Source organism: Pocillopora damicornis, chromosome 11, assembly GCF_964200805.1.
Source record: "Pocillopora damicornis chromosome 11, jaPocDami1.2, whole genome shotgun sequence".
NCBI classification, from domain to species: Eukaryota; Metazoa; Cnidaria; class Anthozoa; order Scleractinia; family Pocilloporidae; genus Pocillopora; species Pocillopora damicornis.
Genome location: NC_142680.1, coordinates 23182303 through 23208219, shown reverse-complemented (window position 1 = coordinate 23208219; position 25917 = coordinate 23182303). Strand labels below are relative to the sequence as shown.

The 25917-nt window shown below is 39.3% G+C and overlaps 6 protein-coding genes across 7 annotated transcripts; 3 read left to right on the top strand and 3 right to left on the bottom strand.

The window, feature by feature from the left end:
* Positions 1-267: 267 nt before the first annotated feature.
* On the bottom strand, positions 268-2093 carry LOC113678277 (uncharacterized). 2 transcript variants are annotated; one of them, XM_027195154.2, is made up of 2 exons: positions 2026-2093; positions 268-1710 (listed from the first exon to the last, which is right to left on the bottom strand). In XM_027195154.2, the coding sequence occupies exon 2, from the start codon at positions 1683-1685 to the stop codon at positions 882-884; it is 804 nt and encodes a 267-aa protein (XP_027050955.2). In that variant the 5' UTR covers positions 1686-1710; positions 2026-2093; the 3' UTR covers positions 268-881. The 2 variants fall into 2 exon arrangements, with proteins under 2 accessions (XP_027050955.2, XP_027050956.2); XM_027195155.2 differs by lacking the exon at positions 2026-2093 and adding an exon at positions 1857-1993.
* An 824-nt stretch (positions 2094-2917) lies between these two features.
* Positions 2918-4101, bottom strand: LOC113678281 (uncharacterized). Its single transcript, XM_027195160.2, has 2 exons — positions 3987-4101; positions 2918-3841 (listed from the first exon to the last, which is right to left on the bottom strand). The coding sequence occupies exon 2, from the start codon at positions 3823-3825 to the stop codon at positions 3019-3021; it is 807 nt and encodes a 268-aa protein (XP_027050961.2). The 5' UTR covers positions 3826-3841; positions 3987-4101; the 3' UTR covers positions 2918-3018.
* On the top strand, positions 3575-14252 carry LOC113678402 (uncharacterized). The gene is made up of 16 exons (XM_089187309.1): positions 3575-4339; positions 4699-4772; positions 5617-5699; positions 5869-5938; positions 6101-6174; positions 6583-6739; positions 6906-6965; positions 7420-9368; positions 9594-9950; positions 10266-10367; positions 10677-10781; positions 11326-11363; positions 11535-11613; positions 11822-11997; positions 12709-12799; positions 13453-14252. The coding sequence occupies exons 1-16, from the start codon at positions 4325-4327 to the stop codon at positions 13521-13523; spliced, it is 3501 nt and encodes a 1166-aa protein (XP_089043435.1). The 5' UTR covers positions 3575-4324; the 3' UTR covers positions 13524-14252.
* A 333-nt stretch (positions 14253-14585) lies between these two features.
* Positions 14586-19683, top strand: LOC113678309 (BTB/POZ domain-containing protein 19). The gene is made up of 8 exons (XM_027195198.2): positions 14586-14771; positions 15193-15261; positions 15752-15914; positions 16173-16226; positions 16472-16531; positions 16827-17027; positions 17692-17817; positions 18311-19683. Exons 1-8 carry the CDS (start codon positions 14689-14691, stop codon positions 18437-18439), a joined length of 885 nt encoding a protein of 294 aa, XP_027050999.2. The 5' UTR covers positions 14586-14688; the 3' UTR covers positions 18440-19683.
* Positions 19684-19692: 9 nt separating this feature from the next.
* LOC113678308 (uncharacterized) lies at positions 19693-23374 on the top strand. Its single transcript, XM_027195197.2, has one exon. The coding sequence runs from the start codon at positions 20032-20034 to the stop codon at positions 23227-23229; it is 3198 nt and encodes a 1065-aa protein (XP_027050998.2). The 5' UTR covers positions 19693-20031; the 3' UTR covers positions 23230-23374.
* Positions 23375-23666: 292 nt separating this feature from the next.
* LOC149038328 (uncharacterized) lies at positions 23667-25656 on the bottom strand. The gene is made up of 3 exons (XM_089187310.1): positions 25343-25656; positions 25165-25241; positions 23667-24925 (listed from the first exon to the last, which is right to left on the bottom strand). Exons 1-3 carry the CDS (start codon positions 25521-25523, stop codon positions 23798-23800), a joined length of 1386 nt encoding a protein of 461 aa, XP_089043436.1. The 5' UTR covers positions 25524-25656; the 3' UTR covers positions 23667-23797.
* Positions 25657-25917: the final 261 nt, after the last annotated feature.

Here is a 25917-nt window from a genome sequence, read left to right as displayed (position 1 = left end):
CCTCTGAGGGTGAAAAGATTACACTTTTCCCTTTTCTAACCCTATACCTGCTTTCTCGGATCCTGTCCCTCAGAACACAGTTTAGAAACAGTCTCCATTTTGTATTAGGGGTAAAAGGTGTCACTTATCACGTGATCGATGTCTTGTGTGTTCGTGTCAGCGGGTTTCCCTTTCAAGGACTTGATGTAATCACCACAAAATTTCTTTATCCTCCTACATATCTTCAACAACACGAGGGTTATTTCTCAATGACTATTCACAATTTCGTTGTACAAAGAAATGTTACTGTTTAATACAAGCAAAACATACTTTGTAGTCTTACAAGTTTAACTAACAGTTAAAATAGTCAAAACTCTGATCTTCACTATCATACGTAGTAGGCATTCTTTTCATGTTTTGGCAGTATCATTTCTGGCTTATAACTCAATCCCACTAAGAAGATATCAGTTGGGATTAGGTGATGATCTATACTGTTGGAAAGGATTGTGTGACAATCAGTTGGGGAAATTGCGTGACAATTGCTGGAATGGAGAGCTTTGCAGGCCAAAGGAGATACTTTATAGAAGGTTCCACCTGAACAGGTGGTAGTCCAGTTATCAACAGAACCACTGCCAACCCCTCTTTCCCCGTTTGATTAAAAAGGTTTCCCTAATATTTTTCTCAGTACTTTGAGAGGAGAAAGGCAAAGAAAGAAGTATGCTCTGAAATCAGTAAAATACTATGACATGATCTTGGTACTTTCCCTGTTTAATGCTCAATCAATGTCCTTCTACATAGAACGATATTCAGAAAAGAGGACAGGATACCAGCATACTTTTCCTTGTGCCTCTCATTAGCAACTACATCCCTTGAACAAATTTACTAACATCTAAGTGACTATTTTAAAACAGAAATGGAATCAGAGCTTTTCGATTTGCAGGATAATCAGGAAAGTGCTCCTTATACCATCTGTGGTTATGCCTAGATCGTGGTACTAATGTTGCACTAGAAAACAAAAACCACACAGTACCTGCCACTGACCATGTTCCCAAAGCCCAGCCAAACCATTCAAGCATTTCTCCAAAATAGTTTGGACAAGAAATCTTGTAGAACAAACATCCATTAGGTATGGAATACCCAGAACTGCTGTTTGCTCTAAGCTTGCGAAGTGATAAGTCTGCATAGCGGTTAATGATATATCCTGTGACAAACATTATAACACCAACGATAAACCGTGGGTCTTTATAGTAGTCAGAGTCATAAGAAGCAGCACCTATCCAATCAGCATTAAGAAAACTGTAGAGAAGGTTAGGGAAAAGCCCCCCTAATGGTATACCCAAAGGGGTCTTTGGACTGCTGTATTTCATGATCCATGGGTGAATAATTCCTCGGTGTACATAATGACAAAGCCATAAACAGTAAAATGTTATATTGGTGTATTCTGTGTGAGTCCCATAAAGAAAAAATACAAGTGAAAACAGAAGTACACCAGGAATGGCATCTGATAGTGTGTGTGCAAGTCTTTGATGAACCATTGGCCCAAATGATTGGTTAGATTTCTGGTGTCTTCCGTAAGGTGCTGGTTTTGTAGCTTGAACTATAAAAGTGATTACTGCCAAAAGAAAACCAAATGTACAGAGACCATAGTGAACCCAAAAGTGTGTTTTGTCGTCTTCAAAGGTCGTCCATGGTAATGCATTCAGCATTGTTCATATAAAACACTTCAAAGGCCTACATTGAATTAATTTATAAAAGATCGTTAGCATGCCTTCTTTATCAAAGTCATACATTTTCCCCCAAAGTTTCCCGGTATTTTTTCCTTCAATTTACAGAAAACATCTGGTAATTAGATCCTCTAAGCTAAAAATATCTAGTACCTGTTGCCATTTCAGTTCAGTAGAATGTTTATGCAGAATTTCCGCAATCACTGTTCGATCAATCGATCCCAAAACTTCACAGCATTTTTTCGACTTACGAATAAAAGAAGACAGAAAGGCACACCTGAAAAAGCCAGGTTAGTAGAGAAAGTAAAGATATTCACTTTACCTTTAGGTGGCTTGAAATATTAAGTTTTACCAAAATAAGATAGTTGTTCGATTATTGCTCAAACTAACTAGTACCCAAGCCACTAGAAAACAACAACCTACCTCGGTTGTGTGACTTGGGGTTCATTATGGATTATACAGCCATCTTTGAATCCGGCATACGTTCCACAACACCCACAAGCTCATTTGGCTGACAAAATTTTTTTCTTTCACTTTTTTTCTGTGTTCAGTCAATTTATTTACCACAAAAAGAACGACAATCATTGTTTTATTCTTTGTAAATAAACCACTTCTTCCAATATCACCTGGACCCCTCAGCTGGATTTGGTTGAAAACAAAGACCAAATGTAACCCAATTTCTTACTCTAAGCTTCCCAATGGGCCAAAAGGCACAATTTGAGGGGGTGGGGGGGGGCACTATACAGAAAGGATATGAAAGCAAAGCATGAAAGAACATTTTTGATATGCTTGGCTACCTTTATAGACTAAGGTAAAAAAATTCTAATCAGCAGGTTCTAAGTGGGGCAGTTCTGGCTCCTTTTAAATAAACATATTAATTTCAAGTTTATGGGAGTCAAATGGTTACTATCCTCAAAACCTTTTGCTGAAAGTTTTCAAACTTATCTTTAATGAAAGCTAAACTTGTCCAAGAAAGACAGTAGCAAACCTAGATCTAGTGTCTAGGCCTTTCTCCAGAGGTTAAGTAATTTTGCAGAGTGTCAAGTCATCCCTTTATTGTTGTTACCACTAAGTCCACAAACTTATTTACTGGAGGGTGTCATCCTTCTGATGGCAAATTTCTCTTTTAGTAACATTCAGGGAAATGTTGAGCAATTCTGAGATAAACTGTGTATCATATCTTAAGAATTTAAGAGAAAAAGTAGCATATAGAATTTTAATTTTTTTGCTTTTTTATTGTTTCTACTACAACTGTTACACAATAGCAATCAAATTTGTTCTGAATAATATTGACTGATATTAACATCAGTTAGGTTCAATACAAAAAGGGAATCAAAGCCTTTCGATTCTTAGGATAATCAGCAAACTTCTTTGTATACCATTCATGGTTGTCTCTGGCTCTTGGTATGAATGTGGCACTGGAAAACAACAACCAAACTACACCAGCTACAGACCATGTTGCTAATGCCCAGCCAAACCACTCAAGCATCTCACCAAAATAATTTGGACAGGAAATCAGGTCAAACAAGAATCCATGAGGTACATAGTATTTGGAACTATCTTCAGCTCTTAGTCTACGAAGTAACAAGTCTGCATAGCGGTTAATAAAATATCCTGCGACAAAAAACATGACACCCATGACAAAACATGGGTCTTTGTAGTAATACAAACCATAGTCTGCAGTACCGATCCAATCAGCATTAAGGAAACTGTACAGAAGGTTAGGAAACAGTGCCCCCAAGGATATACCCACAGGGGTCTTTGGACTACTGTATCGCATGATCCAGGGGTGGATAATTCCACGATGTAGGTAATGAGAGAGCCACATACAGTAAAATAACAAGTTGGTGGTTTCTTTCTTAATTCCATAGTGAAAAAATACAAGTGAAAACAGAAAGATCCCTGGGAAAGCATCTGATACAGTGTGTGCAAGTCTTTGATGAACCAATGGGCCAAATGAATGGTTAGTTGTCTGGTGTTTTCCATAAGGAGCTGGCTTAGCAGCCTGTGTTACATAAGTAATCACTGCCAGCAGAAAACCAAACGTGCAGAGACCATAGTGTGCCCAGAAGTGGGTTGTTCCATAATCAAACGCTTTCCATGATGGATTGAGACTCAGCATTGTTTGTACTGATGACCTGTCGAGGACAAAGTCATGGAAAACTTAATCTTACGTAATATATTGTTTAGCCACATTTTAAGTATCTAAAACACCCGACACAGCAATTTTGCTGGAAAAAAGCACAGGTCAACAAGCATTCATGCAAATTGTGAGTGAGTTACCTGAAACGTTCTTCAATGCGATAGACTTCACCCTGCCCCGGCTGTTCCCGGCTTCACTGATTGACCTCAGGAAATCTGCCTCGTATGAGCCCGTCAGCAAAGTCAGCACACAATAAGTTTTCCAACGAGCATGCGTAATTATGTGCAGCGGGAAAGACAAAAGTTTTACGTATCAAAACATTTTGCCAAAATTTTGGAGGAAATCTGTTTGCAGAGCTGCTGATCGCTCCCGATTGCCTAGATACACATGATTAGAAGTTTACTTTAAGTCCTCTGACCTCTCAGGGCCGGTATAAAGTTAAGCAAACAAGGAAATAAACGAAGAACATTAAGCCAAAATGGCGGCTGCAAAGGTGAGATCGTTTTACAACACTTTTTTCGTACTATTAAACTTAATATTTGTTGATCTCTGCATCTTGTCTCTTAAATCATGCCGGATTTCGAATGTCTTAGCCCTGAGAGTGTGTATAATAGCATTTTGATTCTGCGACGTCCGCGAATTAGGAACGAAATTCACTTTATGTAAAAACATGCATATTTAGATAATTTAAGTGAATGTTTGAACAGTTTTGACATCGATCACTCGATCGGCGTTCGCAGTAACTGGGAATGGTATCTTCAATGCGTTCCATCAAGATAATATTTGGTTTGGGAAAAATAAGCTTCCGGTGGCCTTCCATAATGACTTTAAACCATATTTTTTTCCTCACAGGCTGCTAGAAGAAATGCTCTCCTACATAATCTACATATTCCTAATGAACCATTTCAAGATCCGCTGATAGGAAGGTAAAATTCAGATCAGAATTATATTTAATCCATTTGACCTTTAAATGTCCAGAAATGATTTAATTGTAACTTCCAATTACAATTTAATCACAACACGCAGCAAACAGGTGAAAAGAATATACAAACATATCACCTGAAAGGTTTTATCTTAACCTCTTATACTGTAGGATCATACATGTATCTATATTCTCCATATTCCAATCTAACCAGACTTTCTCGCAGGCTTAAAAGCACTTGTGTCACAGTGCGAATAACAAGAGCTTATTTATAAACTAGTCTCTAAGTGGGTAATTTAGCATTATTAGCTCTTCAGCCCCTGAGAGTGATAAGTATCTAATTTCTCCCAACAGTACCATCCTTGGATCAAATATTACGGTTGTGAGAATAAAGGAAACTATCACAAACTCGACAAGTTCTTGATTATAAGACAAATTGTCCTTCTAGGTACCATAGGAAATGTATAGAGAACAGTATAGAGAACTTGCAGACTGATGTTAGGGTTTAAAGGATTAACTGAGTTGATAACATGAATTGGCCATCATAAAGAATTTCAAAGCTGATGTTTCAAGAGTTAACTCTTTGTCTATTGCTCTAACGAAGGGCTAACACTTAAAAGCAGCTTTCAAACTCTTTATGGTGGCCTCTTTACGTTATCAACTCAGCTGATAACACTAAATTACCTTGTTATACTCTCCCATGGATGCAACACCACACTTCCTTTAGTAACTTACCTACTTTGTTCATTAGTCTCAAACTGCATATGGAAATATCTTTGCATTGCAATTACATGTTCATGAACAGAGTACATGTATTTTCTCGTTATCTTTGATGTTATTTCTTACAGACGAACTGGTGTTCCTCTGAATATTAAAGCCAGGAAAGATTCATTTGGTTTTGAAAACATTGATGACTATTTTCTATATTCAGGTGGGGCTACATTTGTCAATGGAGAATGTTTTTGTTTACTATGTAAAGAAGCTTTCAAATAGGAAGTGATTCAACACTTTTGAGAGTAATTGAGTGGTTTATGAAGGGATCACAATGAAGTTTGTGTAATGTGTTTTTAATGCAATGAATATGTCTGATGCTTGTTTAGATCCAGAAGAAGAAGAAGAAGAAGAAGTTGTTGCTCCAAATACACAAGGACTGGATAAAGATCTTGTGAAGTATGTACACATACAGGGTGGCTTAAAATTTATGTTTTGGCTAAATTTTATCGATGGTTCATACTTTGTTTTCCTTAATTTGGAATTATTTTCAAACATCAGCGAGTCCAATAAAAAAGGAGAGTTATGTTAGATATAGGACTGTATGGTGAATTCTTGTAGGGAAAATGCCAATCTGCATCCAGAGGAGGATGAAGATGTGTTTGAGAAAGTTGCAGATGACCATCCACTGTCAGGTTTGTTTCTCCTTTTGCACATTCTGTTTGGAAGATTTTTCAATTTTAATAAGTGAATTTCATGACCCTCGTGTGCAATGTAGATCAGGTCCCTGCCCTCCCCTCCCTAACAGATTTCAGGTCCATGTTGGTAATGCAACCTGGGTAGTATGGTAACACATTGACCTTAGCAAGTCCTTAAACATGAATCTCATGATCCATAGTAATTCCCTCTACTGTCTGTGATACAATTCTTATGATGTTAGTTCAGAGAATTTGATATTGGATCTACCAATTGTAATTCCCTAATTGACATTTTTCTTTATTCTCATCACTTGTCTGCTTGATGTTGTATTGATATTATAAGGTGCGATTCTTTCTTGGTCACTCATGGGAGTTCTATGGCCAAATGTATTGTGACTGTCTCAGGTGATGATACTCAACTGAAAAAGTCATCTCCTGAAGAGAGGGATTCAGTGGATAGACTGAAACAGAATATTGGGTCTCCTAATAACACTGGAACTGCAATTAAAAACCCGGCCTCCAGAGAACCAACTCCACGGTTAAGAGGACCAATTAGCAAGAGGTAGGTTTCTGAATGGTGAAAGGGGGGGAATCAATAAACTTAATTCAATAATAACATTTTCATTTATAAGATCTCAACCTCTATGAGCAGCAGCAGATTTTCCTTTTCATTTAATGATTGAATTTGGCAAATAAGCTTCGTGTGTGCATTTTGTCACTTTTTGTAGGTTGTCATTCATAACTGGGCAATCACCAATTGAATTAAAAGACGATCAAGTACATGCTGGGTAATTCTCATCTAATTGTTTTTTTATTTTTATTGTTAGTTATTTACTTTAGAAACACAACACGTCACAAAATTTAGGGCTTGCTGTGTTTCTACCCTGACCTGACAAGAAACAATTATTTGTGTCAAGAAATGAGGTCTTCATGGTTTGGAAGAAAATTCAGATTATTGTGCTTGTTTGATAATGATGACGTACATCATATCACTTGGAAGTACTTTATTGCAAGTGCCTACTTGAAAATATCCAATTAGGTGTCAGAAAAAGTGAGAAAACTTAACTGAAACAGCAACAATAATTATATATTTTATTTTTTTGGTTTGCTTGTGTGTCTTGAACTTAATTTTGATGAGTCAGTATGTACCTGACCTGTGCGAATCTCTTCAAGGTGATCATGGTTTTGCAAGTTTCATAGTACTTAATGCAATTTGTGTTTTCTTATTGTATCATTTCTTAGAGATTCATCGGATGTCAAATGTGCAAAGACTAGTGGTGAGGACGTTGGAGATAGTGACACTGAAATTGACGTTGTTAATGAGGATCCCCAAATGGTAATAGAGAACGCTGTCAATGAAACTTCTTATAAAAAGAAACCTAAATCATTGAAAAAGACCCCTGCAGTAACAAAAAAGCACAGAATTGAGGCAGGTGAAAGTGAAGATGAGGACATCATTGATATAACAGGAACTGAAGAAGAAACTTTTCTAACCATTGGGAATATATCTCGTGCAGCGAAGACCAACACAGCTGTCCATAAATCGCCGCTGCCTGCCCAGGCTGATAGTTTTGTCATGAGTGAGAGTTTTGTGTTGGAAGGAACAAAACACAAGTCTATGTCTCCAGAGTTTGGTTCTAGTTCAGACTGCCAGGACGAGCCAGCAACTAAAGGATATAAATCTCGAATACCTGTGTTAACAAAGGGATATCCAAGCAATAAGGCAGCACTAAAAAGGCCAGTCAAAGGAAAAAAGGCAAATGTGACGAGAGATCCAGAGAGTGTCATGGTTTCAGTGGTGGGACAAGCTGATGACGAGGTGGAAAGAACAGGCTTGACAGTTACTGAGAAAGAACAAGCGAGGCCACTGCAGGGGAAACGTACAAGAGGAGGGAAGACAAAGAATGTGGAAGAGCCCCATGAACTAAAGACAATAAAGGGAAGGGGAAGGAAAATTGTACCAAGTATCACGCATCAGACAAGCAGGGTAACCAGGGGAAGCAAGCAGAAAAATGAAAATGGCAGCAAAGACGATGAAGAAGTTGATAATCCAAAGGATGATGGTGGTTTTAAAAAGGCAGCAGTTCGAAAGGGAAGACCAACGAAGGAGAACAAGGGTAAAAAGAAGAAGGAGCAAATAGAAATTGTGGGAAAAGGAACCGAGCAACAAGATGGAGTGGATACAACACAACTCAGGGGAAGGAATATCAGAGGGCAGAGGAAAAGAGGGAAAGATGGCAAAGTTCATGAACAGAATGGAAAGGCAGAAGCACTGCAAGTGACAGTTGATGATGAGGACGATGAAAATTTTGAACGTGGAAACATGGATTTAGGGCGAACAGGGTTGGAGACCGAAGGAACTGGAAGAGACGAGGAATCGTCAGTGGTCCAAAGAAAGGAGATGACCAGTGGGACTAAGAAAAGTGGTACCAATCTGACTCAGGGTTTTGGAAATACTGGAGCAAGGAAGTCCAAAGGCATTGCTAGAGTTCAAAATCTGGAAGAAAGAGAGGAGGGTGACGATATGTCTAAGAAAAAGAGAGGGAAACGAGGAAAAGGAAGAAGAAAAAATGAAGAAACTACTGCCAAAGAGGACAGTCGAGTCCTTGACATTGCAGCAGAGTTGGACGAAGCGCAAGATGATGACTTTGAGGAAAATACCAATGAGTTTGAGAAAACAAATGATGTTTCCGTGAGGAGGATGTCCAATATGTCCAGTAATGTTTCTTCAAGCTCCGAGTCTTCAAAGAAGACGAGCAACGGTGTCGCGAGCAAGCGAAGGAAGGTGTCACGGGTATTACCACCATATGCAAGGAAACGAAGAGCAGGTAAAGCAAACAACTCGAAAGACTCCTCCAAGACGAGCAGTTACGACTCTACTGAACCAAGCGTGGACGCCAAAAAACAAAGATTGCAGGACGAAGCGAATGAAACGAGCACTGCAAAGGATTCCCCGAGAAAGGACACCAAAACAAATGCTGGTAAAACTAGTAGAAATAAACGTGATACGAGGAAATCCGGAGCAAAGAAGAACTCTTTAACAACAGACAACTTTAATGAAAGAGCTGATGTAAATGATTTATCGCAAGGAGTAGAAGACGACAACGGTTTGTTGGACGCTCCAGCTGAACCAGTAACAGCGTTGAAGTCAATTCTTAAATCTGGAGGCAGTGTGCGACGATCAACTAAAGGTAATTACACTATTATGTGGAACACTGTAGACTGTAACTTACATCATAGTTAGTGACTGAGTGAGTATCAACAAACAACGTTGATTTTTCTAAACGTTGCTGGTCTTTTTAAAAGTACGGTCAACAGCAGCCTAAATTTTTCTTCCGCGATATTTACAAACACGGAGTTACTCTGTATTGTAAAATTTCTCCCGGTTTGTTCGTTTGTTTGTATGTCTATTACAGGTTCCAGGAAGCGTCAGATGACAAAAGGGAAGTCACACTCGGGCGGTAGTGACGCCGATGACGAGAGCCTACAACCTGCCAAGCAGCCAAACAGAAAAAGTCTTTCTTCCGTCAGTTTTGCTTCAACCCCATTCGTTCGTGGATCACCGTCTGTGCCAGCAAACGTTTCCCCTATTAGTCTATCGTTTGCGTCTAAGAACAGCTCTTACAAATCCGCAGATGGGACATTTACCCCCGGAAGTGCTCGAACTGTCAGATCATCGGTGGGTTCTGCCAGTGGCTCCAGTGTTGGTGATAACTCTAAAGTTGATCCTGAAGAGGAGGTCACCATCACAGATGATACCACGCAACCAGAAGGTAGTTAAGTCGAATTTTCTCATCGCTTAAAATATCGCTCAGTAATCTTGTAAGGAGACGTGGGGGGGCTGGTGCGTAACGAGCTGGACCCTCGGTGGAGAGATCTGTGTTCGAGCCCTGTCCCAGTCAGTTTGATATGTTCTCTCAGAGTGCTTCTCTCTTCCCAAGAGAGTAAAAGGAGACAGGCAAACTGCTACAGAACTTGATGAATTCTGCCCAGGTGGAATAACGATACTCCCAGTCGCTTCATGTTACGAAAAAAGGAAAAGCTCCAAACTGGCTAAGATAAATTTTATTTACGTATTGTTTTCGCAGTTTCTCCTAATGAACAGCATACTAGGAGAAGTAAACGCACCATCGTGCCGCCTCTTCAATACTGGAAAAACGAGCGAATAGATTATGAGCGACGAAAATCAGGTATCGTTAACTTAATTGAGAATCTTTTTTTAAATAAATTTTAGCTCCAGGTGTGTTGATAAAACTACATCAGCTCCTGTAGAGTGACGGATAGCAACCGCCGTCGAATCAAGTTCAGAGCCATCACAACCCGACCAATCACAAGACACTTTGGTTCAAATGAGCCTTAGGATTGCTTGAGTTGTTGTAACCTCATTTCTTTCCATTCCAACCAATCACAGGCCTGGAAAAAGGAAGGAGAGCCCTCATCCATAGTAACAAAAAGAAGCGATTCGAGGTAACTGATGATGATTTGTTTTTCTCTGTTAGGTGGCTGGTGCATAAAGGGCATTATAAAAAATCCAACTCCAACACCAAAGTACAGGAAGAAGCGGAAACAAACAGTGAAACTTTCTGTTCAAAAACAAACCAACGGTAAATTTGTTGATTGTGTTATTTACCAGGAAAGAGTTCCTCCCTTCGAATATGTTTGCTGCCGTATATACGCACTCGATCTCTCCAGTGCTCTCCCCCGCTTGTTTCTCTCTTGTTTTGTTCCTGCCCCCCCCCCTCGCATTTCTTCCCTGTCCCCATTACTCTTCCCATTTCTTGCTCTGTTCTTACCACCCTCAGGTCTCCCTTGTCACTCCTCCCCCCTACTCATACTTTTCCCTCCGCTCTCTCTTTTCCTTCGCCCCTCTCTCCCCCCATCCTTTTTCCTTTCATTCTCAAATGGCTTTTCCAAACATGTAACATCTTACTCACAGCTCTGCTCTTTATGTGTTAACAGTCTCTCTCGGTCTCCAATTTGGGTGTTGATTCTTATTCTCTGCTGTACAATGTCATCTTTTTCGACAAACAAGGCTTTCCACATTCCGTGAACCGATTTTTAGAAATAATGTATTTAGAACGGGTAGTATGTTACATTACGGTATAAAAGTCAAACAACGGTAAAGGAGTTTTTCATTTCACTTTGCAGCAAACTCTCTTGATTCTTCCGAGGAAGAACCGGACAATGTGAGTTCTACTTAAATGACCCTCTGTTATTTACTATAAATGCAGCTTGCTGACGGGTTCAGTGACTCAAATTTCCATACAATGTCTTACCAATGATTACCTCATGTTGTACGAAGCAGTTAAAGGACTGAAGGAGTTTTATATAAAACTTATTTTATTTATATACTCCAGGATTTGGAAGGATTCCAAGAGATTACAAACCCAAAAGGCACAGTGTTAAACTCAGATAACCACAAAGAAGTCTCTATGGGTACGTGTTTTATATTTCACTGCAAACTAATAAAGTAAAGCGTTGGACCGAGGTGAAGCACAAATCTTGGAGCTGGTGTTAAGTGTGGGGAATGGGACTGTTACTGGTGACACTGAATGAACTTTTCAAAACATGAGCTACGGTTCACTTGACTCTGATGATAAACTTTGCTCACGCCCTCCGATAACCTACATTTGCTTTTTTTCAGACATTTTCCATACCCCCGGTATGTTAAACTTCACGAATCCCACGGGAAAACCAGCACAGGAGAACGACCCTCTTGTTGTTCACAAATATATCTCGCAGCCTCTGTTTGGAGGCGGTCAAGTGATATTGAGACCTGGAGCCGAAAAGGGAAAGCAGTTTGTACGACAAGATACAATGGTAAGCGTTATTTCCTTGTTATGTGAACAAACATGGTATCACAGTTATAGTCTAGGAGAAGGCCGTTGGTACTTTCGCAGCAGGACGTCCGTTTCTCTGCTTGCGGGAAGAATTATTGAGGCGAATCAGGGAGAGGTTTGCCGGGGGGGGGGGGGGGGGTCTGGCACTCTGAATAAAACTCATCTTGTGTGATTGTATATGAAAGAAAAGACTGACTGATAGGCTGAGGTGAACAAAAGAGCGGACGAGAGAACGAAAGAAACAGAAGGAAAGATTGGGGTAATTTAGTATCATCAACTGAGTCGATAAACGTAAATTCGCCATCGTAAAGAGTTTAAAAGCTGACGTTTTCAGAATTAGCCTTTCGTCAGAGCGGTTGACGAAGGGCTAATGCGACTGACTAAGGGCTGATGCTCGAAACTTCAGCTTTTAAACTCTTTACGGTGGCCAATTTACGTTATCAACTCAGCTAATAACACTTAATTACCCTGTTATACTCTCCCACCGACGCAGCACCAACGTTTCTTTAGAAAATTACTCCCTTTATTCAAAAATAAAGAATGGACTTAAGAAGTTCGAACATTGCCAACATTGAATATCCAAAACTTTGTTGCCCAGTTTTAAGTTTTATCATTGTTTTGCTATCACTTTTTTTAACTGTTGTAAAAATTCGTGAAAAATTGAACTAACGCCATGAACAATTTTTGGAAGGTTTTTTACATTATCAAGGGAAGAGTCAAAGTCACAATTCACAAGTCTTCGGCAATTCTTCACACAGGCTCAACATTCTTTGTTCCTCAAGGTAAATATTTCTTTCATTTCTTCTCCTCTTAAGATTAAGATTCCGGTTAGACGAAATTTGTTCAAAAGATTGCTTACCGAATATATGCACTTTACAGTCGCCGCGGCTGTAGTAATTTCGTTCTAAAAAGTATTCTACCGTACAATGAAGTTGACTTTAACGCCTTTCTTTGTTTATACCTGTGAAGGTTTTTTTGCACAACTTATTTCATGACTAAGAGACAAAGAAAATAACAAGTTTCATGCAACATTAGAGAGATGAGTGGGAGAGCAGCTCCAAATTGTTCTTCTTCTCGAGCTTGTAGAAAATCGGTCGTTTCACCTCACCTACGCGTTAGTCAGTAAATCCACGTAGACTAGAGCTAAATAGGGTGCATGTCGTAAAACAAGTAAATACAGCTGTCAATCAAAGGAAAGTATTGCATTAAGCCAATGGGAACCAAAGTTAAAACAAGCTAACTGGCCCATGCGCGGAAAAACACGGGTGAGTATGTCGTGATTGGGTTTAGTATTGCACGTAATTGGTTGAGAGGTTAGTACGTTCAGACCAATCATAGAGCGGTTACGAATGACTGCCAATACTCATTTGAAAATTTCTCTATCGCGTATTTAGCTGGAGATGTTTTTATTTATCTTTAAATTTTTCTTTTTCAGGAAATTCCTACAACATCGAGAACTTGAAGAAAACAAATGCTTACTTGCAGTTTGTGCAAATCAAGGGATAGTCAATATTTACTTCTTGTGGGAGAAGGCAAAGCTGTTGAAAAAACTGTTTTTTGTTCTTTACCAGGAATCGTGAAGATATCAGAGCCCGATTGCAAATTCAGCGTTTAGTACATCATTTTGTAGTGAAATAGAGAAATGATTTTGTCTCTAAGAGGTTATCTATCTATTCTTGCAACATGAAGAGATTTGACATTCACCTTGCTGTAGGAAGGTTCCATTTCTATGGAATTTACTAAGCTTTAGCTTTAAGACGGCTTTTTGAGTTTTTATGGACGTCAGCTTCATCACTTTCTACATGAAAACAGAAAAAAAAAGTCTATTGAGAACTAAACCGCCTTGAAATCACACTAGGCCAGATTTTACCGACGTGCAAGAGTGTATGGCTGTTTATTGTAGGAGGAAATTTTATTCCTTTTTTTTTTTTTTTTTAATCCTAGTTCAATCCTGTGAAGTTTTTGAGCGTAGAGGCTGTCAATTTACCATTGATTTCACCGCTTGTCGTATTTGATTGGGACGAATCGGCTGCTTATCTTTGAAAAATAGCTCTGTATATTTAATGTCGATTGTTTAGTCAGATCAATGAAAAACTGCAATTTTACTTTTACGCGCATTTGACTTTTGGAGAATGCTGATGAAGCCCTGAAAGGCAAAATAATGTATCGCGTATTCACAGACTTAAGGCAAGCAGTGCGTGCAAAACGCATGAATTAAACGTTAGGCTTGTCCTTTGTGCGTCTCACTGTTTTCCTCTTCCTTCGTCAAGGCTTTATTAGCAGGGCTTAGGCAATAATGAGGGGGTAACTCTGGGAAAAAAAATTTGAAAAAGATGGGAATTTAAAAACTTTACGATTTTATAGGATTCCATCCCATTTTGGACAATTTGATCCGATTTTGAACAGCTCTGTTGGAATATGGACAGCTTTGTTCTATGTTGGACACTTATGTCCGATTCCTGACATTTACGTCCGATTTCGAATAGTCTTGTCTGATTTCGGACGTTTCATGGCCTGGTACATGACACCACTTACTGAAAAATTCCTCTAACCCAGTCTCTACGCCTCTCAATTTTGTTTTGGTTTGTCGCCTAGCAGAAATTCTGGAACGCGGGATTTCTGTCGGGTTAGGGTTCTTAGACATTAAGTTTTTTTTATCTCCCGTTGCACAATGGCACAAGAGCGCACAATACCAGGATGTCCTTGGGCATTTGCCGACGATATGAGAGGAATCATTGATAAAAAGGAATTCAGGTTTGAGAGGCGAACTTGTTTTCGTTCGAATCATCAACTGTCACGCTACTAAATTCTAATCAGTTGTCAAACAGCACGAACCTCTAAATCTTCACCAATCTATGAGGCTTTATTATTCAGTGTATCACCAATAAGAGGTGCATGCATAACGAGGTATGGGGCTGTGCGGAAATTTTTCCGTAGCAGTATTTACGCTCAGTACTAGTGTACCATCTTTTCTTACCTCCACCATCCTGTACCTTTTAGTGTGTTTTAAGAATGTTCGTTTTTTCCTGTAATTTTTTTAATACGATCAGTCTCATAAAAGGAAAACTTATTACAGTTTTTAAGAATGACAAGGAGTGTTGTGAACCTTATGCAGATTTTCTATCCGAATTGATAACCTTGAAACAAGTTTCAATTTGCTTGACTACTTTTGCAGTGATGTGAAGTTTATTGTGGGGTCAAACAGAAAAGTGATCCGTGCAAACAAGTCAATTTTGATGGCAAGGTAATACTGTTCCGTAGGTTATCCCTTAGTAGTCTTAATGTTTTAAAATAATCAATATTCTGTTTAGTTCCTAATGAATAAAGGGGGTAAGTTTGTAAAGAAACTGTGGTGCTGCATCTATGGAGGGCATTACAAGAAAGTTTGGTTTAAAAACTGAGTTGATAATGTAAAATGGCCCCATAAAGTGTTTCCAAGGCTGATGTTTTGAGTGTTACCCCTTGGTCTCAAGAAAATGTTCATCAATCTGCAGACAAAGAACTAACACTTGAAATGTTAGCTTTAGAAATATAAGGTACTTAAGCCAAGCATTATCCGAAAAAAAATTATACTTGGAACTTGATATGTGAATTGAACTTTTATCAGCGAGAGATAAGTGTGTGGTTGATCAATAGTCAATTTGGAACCCCTTACACTGAGTACAATTTTTCACATGGATAAGTATTGATCAATTGTTTGTTTTTTTGTATAAATGCATTTATTATGATTGTAGGTGTGAAGTTTTTAGAGCAATGCTATCAGATCAAAAAGACAATGTACGACCAAAAACTGACCAGCATGATGTACCCCTTGTACTGGCAGATGTTACTCCAGAAATCTTTATGTCATTGTTGGAATTTCTCTACACAAATACATGCACTCTGAATAATAGAAATGTAAGTTGAAATATCTTGCTACACATGTTACTGACACATCTCTATTGAAGTTGAAGCAAGTGGATGATGAATACAATAGATGTGTTTAACTGATCAGCTGACTAATAAGTTTACTTATTGATCAAATACCTTACATGATATTGATTTACTGAAAGACTGCTGTTTGCTTGTTTCATTGTTCTTTGCATGTTTGATCTATCAACTAGTTAATGGTACTTAATCATTTTTTTTTGTTTGTTTGTTGATTGGTTTTTTCAGGTGATGGAAGTTATGGGTTCAGCCATGGAGTACAATTTAGAACAACTCCAAAAGGTTTGTACATGATATTCTGATACTCATGCTGTGATGTGGTGTTTGGTACAAATTTTAGATGTAATTTTTTACCTGTTTCCAAAACTTCAATTAATCTTTGAGGTGCACAATTTTATGCCCAAGGGTGTGGAACAGCAGACTACATTCTGTGAAAGTGAAGAGAGTAAACTTGAGTGTGCCTGATATTTATTTGCAAATTATAAATTAATTTAATCAATATTGATCTTTGCTTTGTCAACTTGTAGATCTGTGAGCAGTTCATTGGTGAAACTCTTGCCATAGATACAGCATCAGAAGCAATGCAGGTTTGTTCTAGGTTTAATGGTTTTTGATTGGAATTAGTTAATCACCTACAAATGAGTAAAAACGATCTTAAACTTTTTTCACAAATGTGGGACACAGATGAAGATCCAATCCCCTGTAAGGATTTCAACCAGATCCAGTATTTCTATGCACCATTTTTTGTGTGAAAAAAAATTGGAGACAATTTATGATTTGAATGAGAGATGAAGGAAAACCTGTATCTTCCATGAGAATTTCAAGGTTTTATGGTCAACTTTCTACTGTGTCATGGTTATAGTTGACCAAATATTTATTTAGATCGCAGTCACCTATGGACAGGAGGAGTTAAGAGAGCGATGCTTAGATTTTATTGAAGAAAACACAGAGAATGTATTCAGAACAAAAGGATTCCATGAGCTGTCAGAGGAGGCATTGGCACTACTTCTACAAAGTGATAAACTGATGATGGATGAACTGGAAATTCTTTCAGCCGTGAGGGAATGGGCCACAGTGAACTCTGTAAGATATTTATCAATAGCTTATTGTCTGTGAATTTCATTGCTATGTCTGGGGTTAACCTTAAAGTGGTGTGAATGTGCACTTTATGTGACTAGGTTCAATTTGAAGCTTCAACATCCCCTCCCACGCACCCCAGTCATTTGAATGGGGCAGAGGGGTTGATGGGTATAAACAGAAACAGTCAGAGAAACCTGTCACAATCCTCTGGAAGTTGGGGAGGAGGATGGTGATTTGGAAACTGTGATTAGCCTCCCATTGAGTGGAGCATTAGAAGTAGTATTCCTTTATTAGGGAGTAGTATTCCTTGGTGCTTAACCCTTCAGCCAACAAATGTGACTGACTTCTAATTTCTCCATACAGTATCACTCTTAAGTCAAATGTAAAGGTTATGAGAATAAAGAGAATGATCACCAAATTAAGAAGCTCCTTATATTGTCAAACAGCTGAAGAAGCTGTCTAATTATTGAATTTTCCTCTAAACTATGTTACAATGTTACTATGTTAAGCTTTGACAGAAGGAGCCATTATTCTAAAGTGCAGAGTTACTTTGTTACTGCTTACCGTACTTTAAACAGGCCAGCTGGTCTGGGAGGCTGCATATTTAGTGTTAATGTCTGGGAAACTAAGATAAATATTTCTGGAATGTCTTTCCTTTTATTTCAAGGTGGTTCTTAGTAAGTCAGTTTCTGAAATAGCACAGAATGTAATCCAATATGTAAGGCTTGCCTTACTCACACCTGAAGAACTTAAACAGGTTGAACTAGACAACGAGAAGGATAGAATGATTCCGGTAAGTCTTGGTGAAAACATCCCTGTACTGAGCCAGTAAACCAGTGTACCTAATTGTTATTATGTGGTTCTGCACCAACTCAGTTGAACAGACCTCTCTGCCACCTCTTATTTGAAAAATATGTATTCAGCAGGGAGTTCTTCATTCAGAATGAAGAGGAAAGAAGTTCGAAATTATTGAGCCTTTTCCACGTCAATAGATTCGTGCATATTCATTTTCTAACGCGTAAAGCATAGGCAAATGTTTTCATTTGCCTGTTAGTGCGTTTGCAGTACGTATAAAGTTTCTTCTTTTTTACGTACGTATTCTGTACGTGCGTATGTGCGTGCGAACGCTAGATGATACATATTTAATTTCCATAAACGCTTTCATGCGCGCAGCACACGCGGTTTCGCTCTCGGAGTGCGCTTGTTAGGCCGTGCGATCGTGCACGCAAGCATGCTTGCGGACGTGTGACTTTTCACGTTTTAATCAAGTTTTGCGTTTATTTCAGATCAAACAAATATCTGAAGCGTGGAAATATCACGCTCTGAGAAAATCACCCAAACACAGCGCTACTGTACCCAGACCACGACCGCGCCGAGGAACAAAACCACGGGAAATGTACACTGAGGCTCATTAACTTTAACAGCCGCGCAATACTGGGATTTGATGACTGGTAGTAATGCCCTGAATACAAGAACCATTGCAACTGAATTCATAAAATACAAGTATAAGTTTGTATTATATCTGCCAACCATTTTCTGAGTTATTATACTTTTTTGTGGTATTAAGAATATTTTTTTTCCTTCTACATTAAGGGGATACAATTTTTTGCGAGGAAAAAAAAAAACCTTATGAAGGTTTAGGAGTTGTATTTTTATACCATATCGCTTTTGTAGTCTTTTTTCGTGTGCAAACTTTGCAAACAAAGTTTACTCTATAAATACTCTCTCTCGATGTCGGTACGTTTTCGCTTCATGAGCCAATATAATCATTACAATATCCATTCTGATATGATCCCCAAAAGGCAGCTCTTCAGCTGCTATGAAGTTCTACTCTGAGTTGCCAATATGTCACTGAAACTGATGTTGGTATTATAATTCGTTTTACGAAGAGAGAACTTAATTTTTTCCCAAAAGAATTTCTCATGCAAATTTAGTTGTTTTCGTGGTGCAACAGATTTTCTTGCGGGATTAGATGAAAGAATCCACTTCATGCGCTTAATTCTTTTTTTCTGTAGAGCTGGGTCTTTATATCGGAGCCGTTTTTGAAGCAACAAACAACTTGAAAAGTAACGTAATATACATTTTCCTGTTGCTACGATAACAATTTTATTTTTGTCGTTTATCAAGCTAAATTTAGATCGATGTTCTTGTCTGTGCTTGTCTATCTTATGGTTTATTTCAATCCCATCAATTACCGACTAATGATTACCAAATGGAAAATTATTATCATTATCAGCTGAAACTTAAAATAGCTCTCCCTAAGAATTTAATTACTGAGTATTTCTCAAGAGCAATACAAAAGATACGATTTTTTTTTTTACATCAGGCTGCTAAAAGATCTGACGTTTGAAATTTAATAATTTATTTTCACAGACGTTTTTTTTTTCGTTTTGTTATTTAAGCACAAACAATTAAAGTGCCCTAATGGTTATGCGTGCTGTTGGTGCCACAAACGTTTTTAAAGCCATTGTGTACACAGGTCAGCAGTGATATTGCTGTAGAATATTTGTTTATAGTCGGACTGCTGGGAAACTAGACATCTCAGCTAATATTTTAAGCTGTTATTTTCTATTAACGTACTTCCAGACACAGGAAATAGAAAACGTAACGAAAACATCCTAAATACGTCCACTTATTGGATTAAAATAATGTTATTAAATTCGCTCAAGTTTGTGCTGCTAAAAATCTTTGCGACGTAATGCAAATTTTTCGTAATTATGCGACCACAATACATACGTATGATTGGACTGTTTCCAGTGGTCAAATACATATTGAAGGTGTGAAAACTTAATCCCGACGGAGTTGCTTAAGTGGAAAAAGCTATCGCATAGAAATACAGTCCTTGGGAAGTGTGGAAGCCAATACAAAGTACTGAAGAAGCCATTAAATGCCCAGGTGACGCACAAGGGTTTCTTCGTCATTGTAAAATCAGGCTTTATTATTTGTTATTTGATCGATATGACCTTAAGGTGAAGTGTGCTATTGCTTCGTTTATTGTGCTGGATCCATGATGTGGGAGGCACGGACATTTACACCACAACAGGGAAATTTATGGAGTAATAACGTGTCACCGATGTCAAACGACTTGAGCGAGATCGAATTCAGCTTCGATGAGTTCTCTGCTGGATCAACACCTAAAGCCTCAGATCCTGGTTCAAGCAACATGGCGCAAACTGCACTAAGAAATGTTACACAGAAAACATTGACTGCTGACATCATTGCAAAAATACAAGCGATAGACAATGAAAGTGACCTCTCAACGGATCAACAAGAATTAGAGAACACAAAGATTTTGCATCATGGGTTAGATACCGCTAGCGGACATGAAACCACCGATTTAAAGCGCCCCGCATCGGATGAAATAAACGGTGAAAATCACGTTGAAAATTCAGGCAGATGCATGGTTCGCGATGTAGTAATTATTAAGAATTCTACGTCGCCTTTGGGCTTCTTCATTCGACAAGGTGATGGTTCTTTTAGGAAGAATGGAATATTTGTATCACGCGTTGCACAGCGAAGTTTTGTTGATGTGAATGGGTTACTGGAGGTTGGCGATGAAATTATTTCAGTGAATGAAGTTGATATTGAAGGCTTTAGTTTAGACGATGTTGTACGAATGATTCAAATACCGCGCAAGCTGGTTTTGACCATCAGAACAAGTGATTTGTTGACTGATCAAAATTCATATTCTGAAGAAATCAACGGATCCATAGCTACGAGCGAAAACTTTCACAAAACAACGTCGAAAGGTTTTCAAATCAAAACTAAAGATTCCCGCTCAGAATCCAGCAACGACGGTAAACAAACTATTCAAACAGAAACAGCTAATGTTGAAATAGACAAAAATGCAAACCATAAGAAGAAAATTTCCAAGCTGCCAATTGGCGGAGATTCGTCAAATATTGAAGAACTTATTAAGGCAATTCGAGCACAAAATAATCGCTTAAAGTCTGCGAAGAAAAATTCTGAGCATCAAGAAGACGAAAGCAGACAATTTACCGAAGATCACCGCAATCCGGTCGGTTCTCTTTTGAAACAAAGACACATAAATAGACCCGAAGCTCCGACGAGAAAACCGTCAGCTGATGCAATAATTTTATCAACAAGAACACCCCCACCGCTTGCAAGCCGCAAGTCAAGTACTTTAACGCCCGTTACATCTGTTAATTTGATTTTCGATGATCTCGACGATTTCGCAGTTCCTACCCTTGCTGCTAATAGCAGCATGTCCAACGAAGACTCTTTGAAGGTTTACACTTTGGAGCAGGTTCCCCGAAGCCCTACGGGTTCTCCCGGAGGGAGCCCGAAGGCAAGGCGAAGACTTCCGTCGGTGCCATCCGAAGTCGGACGGACAAGTCGATGCGATAGTGATAGTCGAAGTGAGAGCAGTTCTCCCACGTTAACGAAACCACTACTGAGTCTCCCTTCAGAGCCACGAAACCGTAGAATTCTGCCAACTCCACCACCTTCTCCTGTTGCTTCACATAAAGATGCTTCAAACAGTCGGAATTCAAGTTCCTCTAACTTTGAGAGCCCTGAGGATGGAAAATCAGACAGAAATAGTTGGAGTGGATCCACGGACGGCGAAACTGCGGAGGAAAAATCTCCAACGTCACCTACGCCTTCTACGCCATCTCCTTCACGTAAAGACTCCGTTTTGTCACTAAGCCAAATTTTTAGTGCATTCGCCTTCAAAACAAATTCAAACGGAGCTGAGACAGGGGAGAAAAACAAAGATGGCGCGAGACAAGAGGCTTATAAAACGCCAACTTCCCCACGCAGGCCAGCGCGAAAAAGTGAATCGCAGTGCCAGGATATTGTGGAACAGCAAAGGCACTCCATGCTTTTAAATTCCTTCGTTTCTAGTGGATTGCAAGTTCCTACCGGAACCAGACGGCTAGCGAGTCGATCATCACACCCGAATCTGAAACTTTTAAATCCTGTCCCAGAAGAAGGCGCGAAGTCCAAGCTTTCTATCGGATCAGCTTCGCCATCAGGTCACGTTAAGCTGTCTCCCTTTACCAGAAGGCGCGCCAGCCTTCAGTCTATGACTGACAAGAGTTTAACCAATCAGCTTGCCTCGCAAGATTTGACCGACAGCGACCAACTTAGGAGCGAGATAGATGTCGGTTTTATGATATTCCCGGATGATTATAGTGGACATAATTTATTGTCGTCCCACGCGGTCTCTGGTATGGTCTCCTTACATCTAATCAAAGCCACCAACCTACCTTTTGCAGATAAGAAACTACTGGAGAAGAAAAAGAAGGTATATTGTGCAGTCGAAGTTGATTTTGAGCGTAAAGCTTTCACGAGTTCCAAAAGAGCTTCGAAAAGCATAACATGGGATGAAGCCTTTGATGTAGAAGTTCAGCATGGTCGTGAAATCTGTCTGTCTTGTTTCACACCGGGTCACGAATTTGACAAACCAGTGGCTAAAGTTTCCTTCAACCTGTCACCTTTTGTCCGATGCGGCCAGCAGCACAACACCGTGTTTCGTTTACATCCACAAGGCGCGATTCACCTCAAAATGGAATTCACAGAGATGAAGGCGTTGCTAAAACGAGCTCCTTCCGACAGAAGTTCGGGCGTGTTCGGCTTTCAACTCAACGTGACTTCGCGCAACGAGAGGGCAAGCGTTCCGTTAATCGTTCGCAAGTGTGTCGAAGAGATCGAGAAGCGCGGACTGACAAACGTCGGTCTCTATCGGATTTCCGGAAACGCTCGACGGAAGAAGCAATTACACGCGCAATTTGACGAAGACAGCACGAAAGTCGACCTGTCAGAAGAGAATTATCCTGATATCAATGTCATCGCCGGCATTCTGAAAGATTATCTTCGAGAACTTCCTGAGCCACTCATCACTGAATCTTTGTCCAAAATGCTGATTAAGGCTGCTAAAGAGCATGTTCAAGATCAAGATTTAGCTGCACAGAAGCGTGTTCTTTCCAAGCTGCTTGTCCAGTTGCCACAACACAACAGAGAAACGTTAGTGTATTTGTTGAATCATTTCTTGCGCGTTATTGCTGAGAAGGAAACGAACAAAATGGACGCGCACAATCTATCAGTATGTTTCGGCCCCGTACTGTTATGTCCCCCGGCGAATCTTACAGAAAGTAAGGACTTGTTAGATCTCAAACTCCATAACAGAATTGTAGAATTCCTTTTGTTTCTTTGGAACAACACTGGCGGGATATCTGAATAGATTTTATTTTAACCGGACCGTTGTTCTACTTTTTATAGTTGTCGTTCTGCCCAAAGCAAGATACTCGCTCACAGAACACAATAATTAAAATGGCAGCTCTATCATTATATTGATCAAAAAGTTTTATTAAACCTTCTTCAAGTCAGTTCGTTCAGTCTAGTCTAGAGTACAAATACGCCCCTCATTCGCTGTGAATTAGCGGTCAATTTCTGTAATTTCTCCCCCCCCCCCTACTCTTTACACTCCGTTGGCGACAAATGATCCTCCTCCAAAAAAACCATGTTATCCCCCTCAAAATCCTCTGAACGACCCCTCCCCCAACCGATAGGTGATAACTGGTACCTTGGCTTAAAGGAGATGCAGGAGGTTTTGACTTATTAAACATGAACAATTCAGGCTGAATTTTCCGAGTTTTTTTGTTTGAAATATGAGTAAATCTTCATCCTAGACCATTGATTTTCATTTTTTCTTTTATTACTCCTATTTAATTTTTTTCTGTCTTTTGAAAGAAATGTTCCCATGTTTTTCGTCACGGCCACAGGTATTCAGTCTGCTCGTCACCAGACTACTATGCATCCTTGTTCGGTCTCAAGAGATGCGTGAAAGAGCATTCGGGGGAATCATGGTGGGGTTCTTGGACGAGTCTAAGGAATGTGAACGAGTTATCGAAAATCTCCAACCTTCCCTCCTCATTTAGATCTTTGGGTTCTCTGCCCAATGAAGGAACAACGCCTAAAATAATGATATTCTCCCATTTGAACCGTTCAGACCTGGGCAGATTTAAAATTGCTAAGTAAAACACTCCAACGGAATAATCCTTGCGGTGTTTCATCGGCTGGAAAAAGTCAAAGTTCAACATAAACCCATAATTTCGTGGGTTACTCAAGAAAGGTGAATCACTGACGTTCTGGAATTCTTTCCATAGATTTCCATCGTAAACATCAGCCAAGGTATTTTCCCCCACTTCTCGTTTTCTCCACAATTCGCAATTTATGGGAAAGTATTTTCTCAAGACCAACTTCTCCAGTTGGTCTATGATGCTGTTGCTGCAGTAGTACTTGATAGGGTAGAAGCAAGTTTTTCCATTTTGAAGAGTAACCTTTGTCACGAGTGTGGCGTCACAAGTTAGTTTTCTTCCTCTGGAGTAATGAGTGTTGCTACATTTTTTTGCCACCTTTCGGTTGTTTATCATCGAAATACAGGAGTCGTACTTATACAGTTTTTTACACTTTGGACAAACCACAAACTTATTGAAATCGTCTCTATCAACATTTAGGAATTGCCTCACAAGGTACAAGGATCCCGGAAAGCTCATCGCTAATTTTTCAAAAACCTCATTGGAAATTTCTACGCCAAGAACCCTGAGCCACGAGACAAGGAAATTGAGCAACCAAGCGAGACCATTATCGCTGAGGTGGCAAGTCGCCTGCCAGATTGGCAGAAAGTAAACGAACCAGAAAATCAATGAATTTACTTTTTGAAGTGCTGTTTGGTGGCCTTGAGCTTCCGGAAGGGGAGGGGCGTTTTCTATATCTCTCGATATCATCTCAGGCAGCACACCATTCCAGATTTCTTCGTCACAGTCAGAGCTCGAACTGCAACAGTCGCTCTGGTTTTCATCATCGGTACTGTTTAGATCCCCATATTCGTTGTCGCTGGTAGAGTATGCTGCCTCGGATTTCGGCAAGTCCGTTGGCTATATAGAAGACAGGAATTTCAGAACGGACAATCTATGTTTCACCTCTCATAAAGTACTCTTAAGAGTTATGTTAATGAAAAAAACAAACAAACGAATGAACGGCAGCATTAAACAACAACCAAAGATCATTAGTAGATAACATAGCTTTCGCAAAAGTGTCCTGTTTGTTGACTACAAACTTTTACAATTTGCATGATAAAAGTTAATGCACAAACTCCGCGTTCTTCCTTTCTCACCTGCTCAGCTTTTGACCAAGAATTATCAACTTCTGCTTCGATTTCAAGACGCTCTTCCTGAACAAAATATGTGGGTCCTGTACGGATTTGGTGTAAAAGATAAAATTAGTTGGCAGTGGTCTATCGCCTCAAGCAACGTTGAATAGCAGTTACGTTCTCTGTATTTAAGGTAACTAACCTTCATCGTCAGATGAACTTGAAATTTCTTGAAACAAATCACGGGAATTTGAAGTCGACCCGAAAGTATCTGTCAAATTCGACTTGTTACGTTTTCGCTCATGCCTTTCGAAAGTTGAACGTGACACGAAGTCATTACAATGAGTGCAGTAAACATATCCTTTCTTGTCATCGCACTTCATGCGTTCTATAAAGGAGATGCGAAAATGAAAACCCGTTGCTTTCAATTCAGATGTTTTGACAAAATTTGCTGCTGCACATGGAACAAAATTTGCTATTCCTGTCCGACGCAAGTGCCGGCTAATTTGTGATGCATTTCCTATTGACAGTTCAGATTACAATTAGACTATCTTTAGTGCGTCAATTAAAGATGTCAAAACAGCGAGACTCGTTTAATTCTCACCTCAAAGGTTAATTAAATGTATATTAATTAAAAACCTTCTTTTGTGCCAAAAAAGAGACCACTTAAAGGATGCTAAAAGATTTACGTTATTAAAGTTCACCTAATGTTCAATTAAAGATTCATGAAAGGTAGCTGTTAGCTTTTGGATCAGTTTCGGTTTACAATTAAAGACA

What these genes read in the sequence shown, in the direction of transcription:
- LOC113678277 (XM_027195154.2), bottom strand. Translation starts at nt 1,685, where the DNA reads ATGCTGAATGCATTACCATGGACGACCTTTGAAGACGACAAAACACAC.
- LOC113678281 (XM_027195160.2), bottom strand. Translation starts at nt 3,825, where the DNA reads ATGCTGAGTCTCAATCCATCATGGAAAGCGTTTGATTATGGAACAACC.
- LOC113678402 (XM_089187309.1), top strand. An exon ending in TGATACCACGCAACCAGAAG is followed by an intron (nt 9,951 to 10,265) that starts GTAGTTAAGTCG and finishes TTGTTTTCGCAG; the next exon opens with TTTCTCCTAATGAACAGCAT. An exon ending in TGTTCAAAAACAAACCAACG is followed by an intron (nt 10,782 to 11,325) that starts GTAAATTTGTTG and finishes TTCACTTTGCAG; the next exon opens with CAAACTCTCTTGATTCTTCC.
- LOC113678309 (XM_027195198.2), top strand. Translation starts at nt 14,689, where the DNA reads ATGGCACAAGAGCGCACAATACCAGGATGTCCTTGGGCATTTGCCGAC. An exon ending in GCACTCTGAATAATAGAAAT is followed by an intron (nt 15,915 to 16,172) that starts GTAAGTTGAAAT and finishes TGGTTTTTTCAG; the next exon opens with GTGATGGAAGTTATGGGTTC. An exon ending in AATGGGCCACAGTGAACTCT is followed by an intron (nt 17,028 to 17,691) that starts GTAAGATATTTA and finishes TTTTATTTCAAG; the next exon opens with GTGGTTCTTAGTAAGTCAGT.
- LOC113678308 (XM_027195197.2), top strand. Translation starts at nt 20,032, where the DNA reads ATGATGTGGGAGGCACGGACATTTACACCACAACAGGGAAATTTATGG.
- LOC149038328 (XM_089187310.1), bottom strand. Translation starts at nt 25,523, where the DNA reads ATGAAGTGCGATGACAAGAAAGGATATGTTTACTGCACTCATTGTAAT. An exon ending in AAGTTCATCTGACGATGAAG is followed by an intron (nt 25,242 to 25,342) that starts GTTAGTTACCTT and finishes AAATCCGTACAG; the next exon opens with GACCCACATATTTTGTTCAG. An exon ending in CTTGGTCAAAAGCTGAGCAG is followed by an intron (nt 24,926 to 25,164) that starts GTGAGAAAGGAA and finishes TCTTCTATATAG; the next exon opens with CCAACGGACTTGCCGAAATC.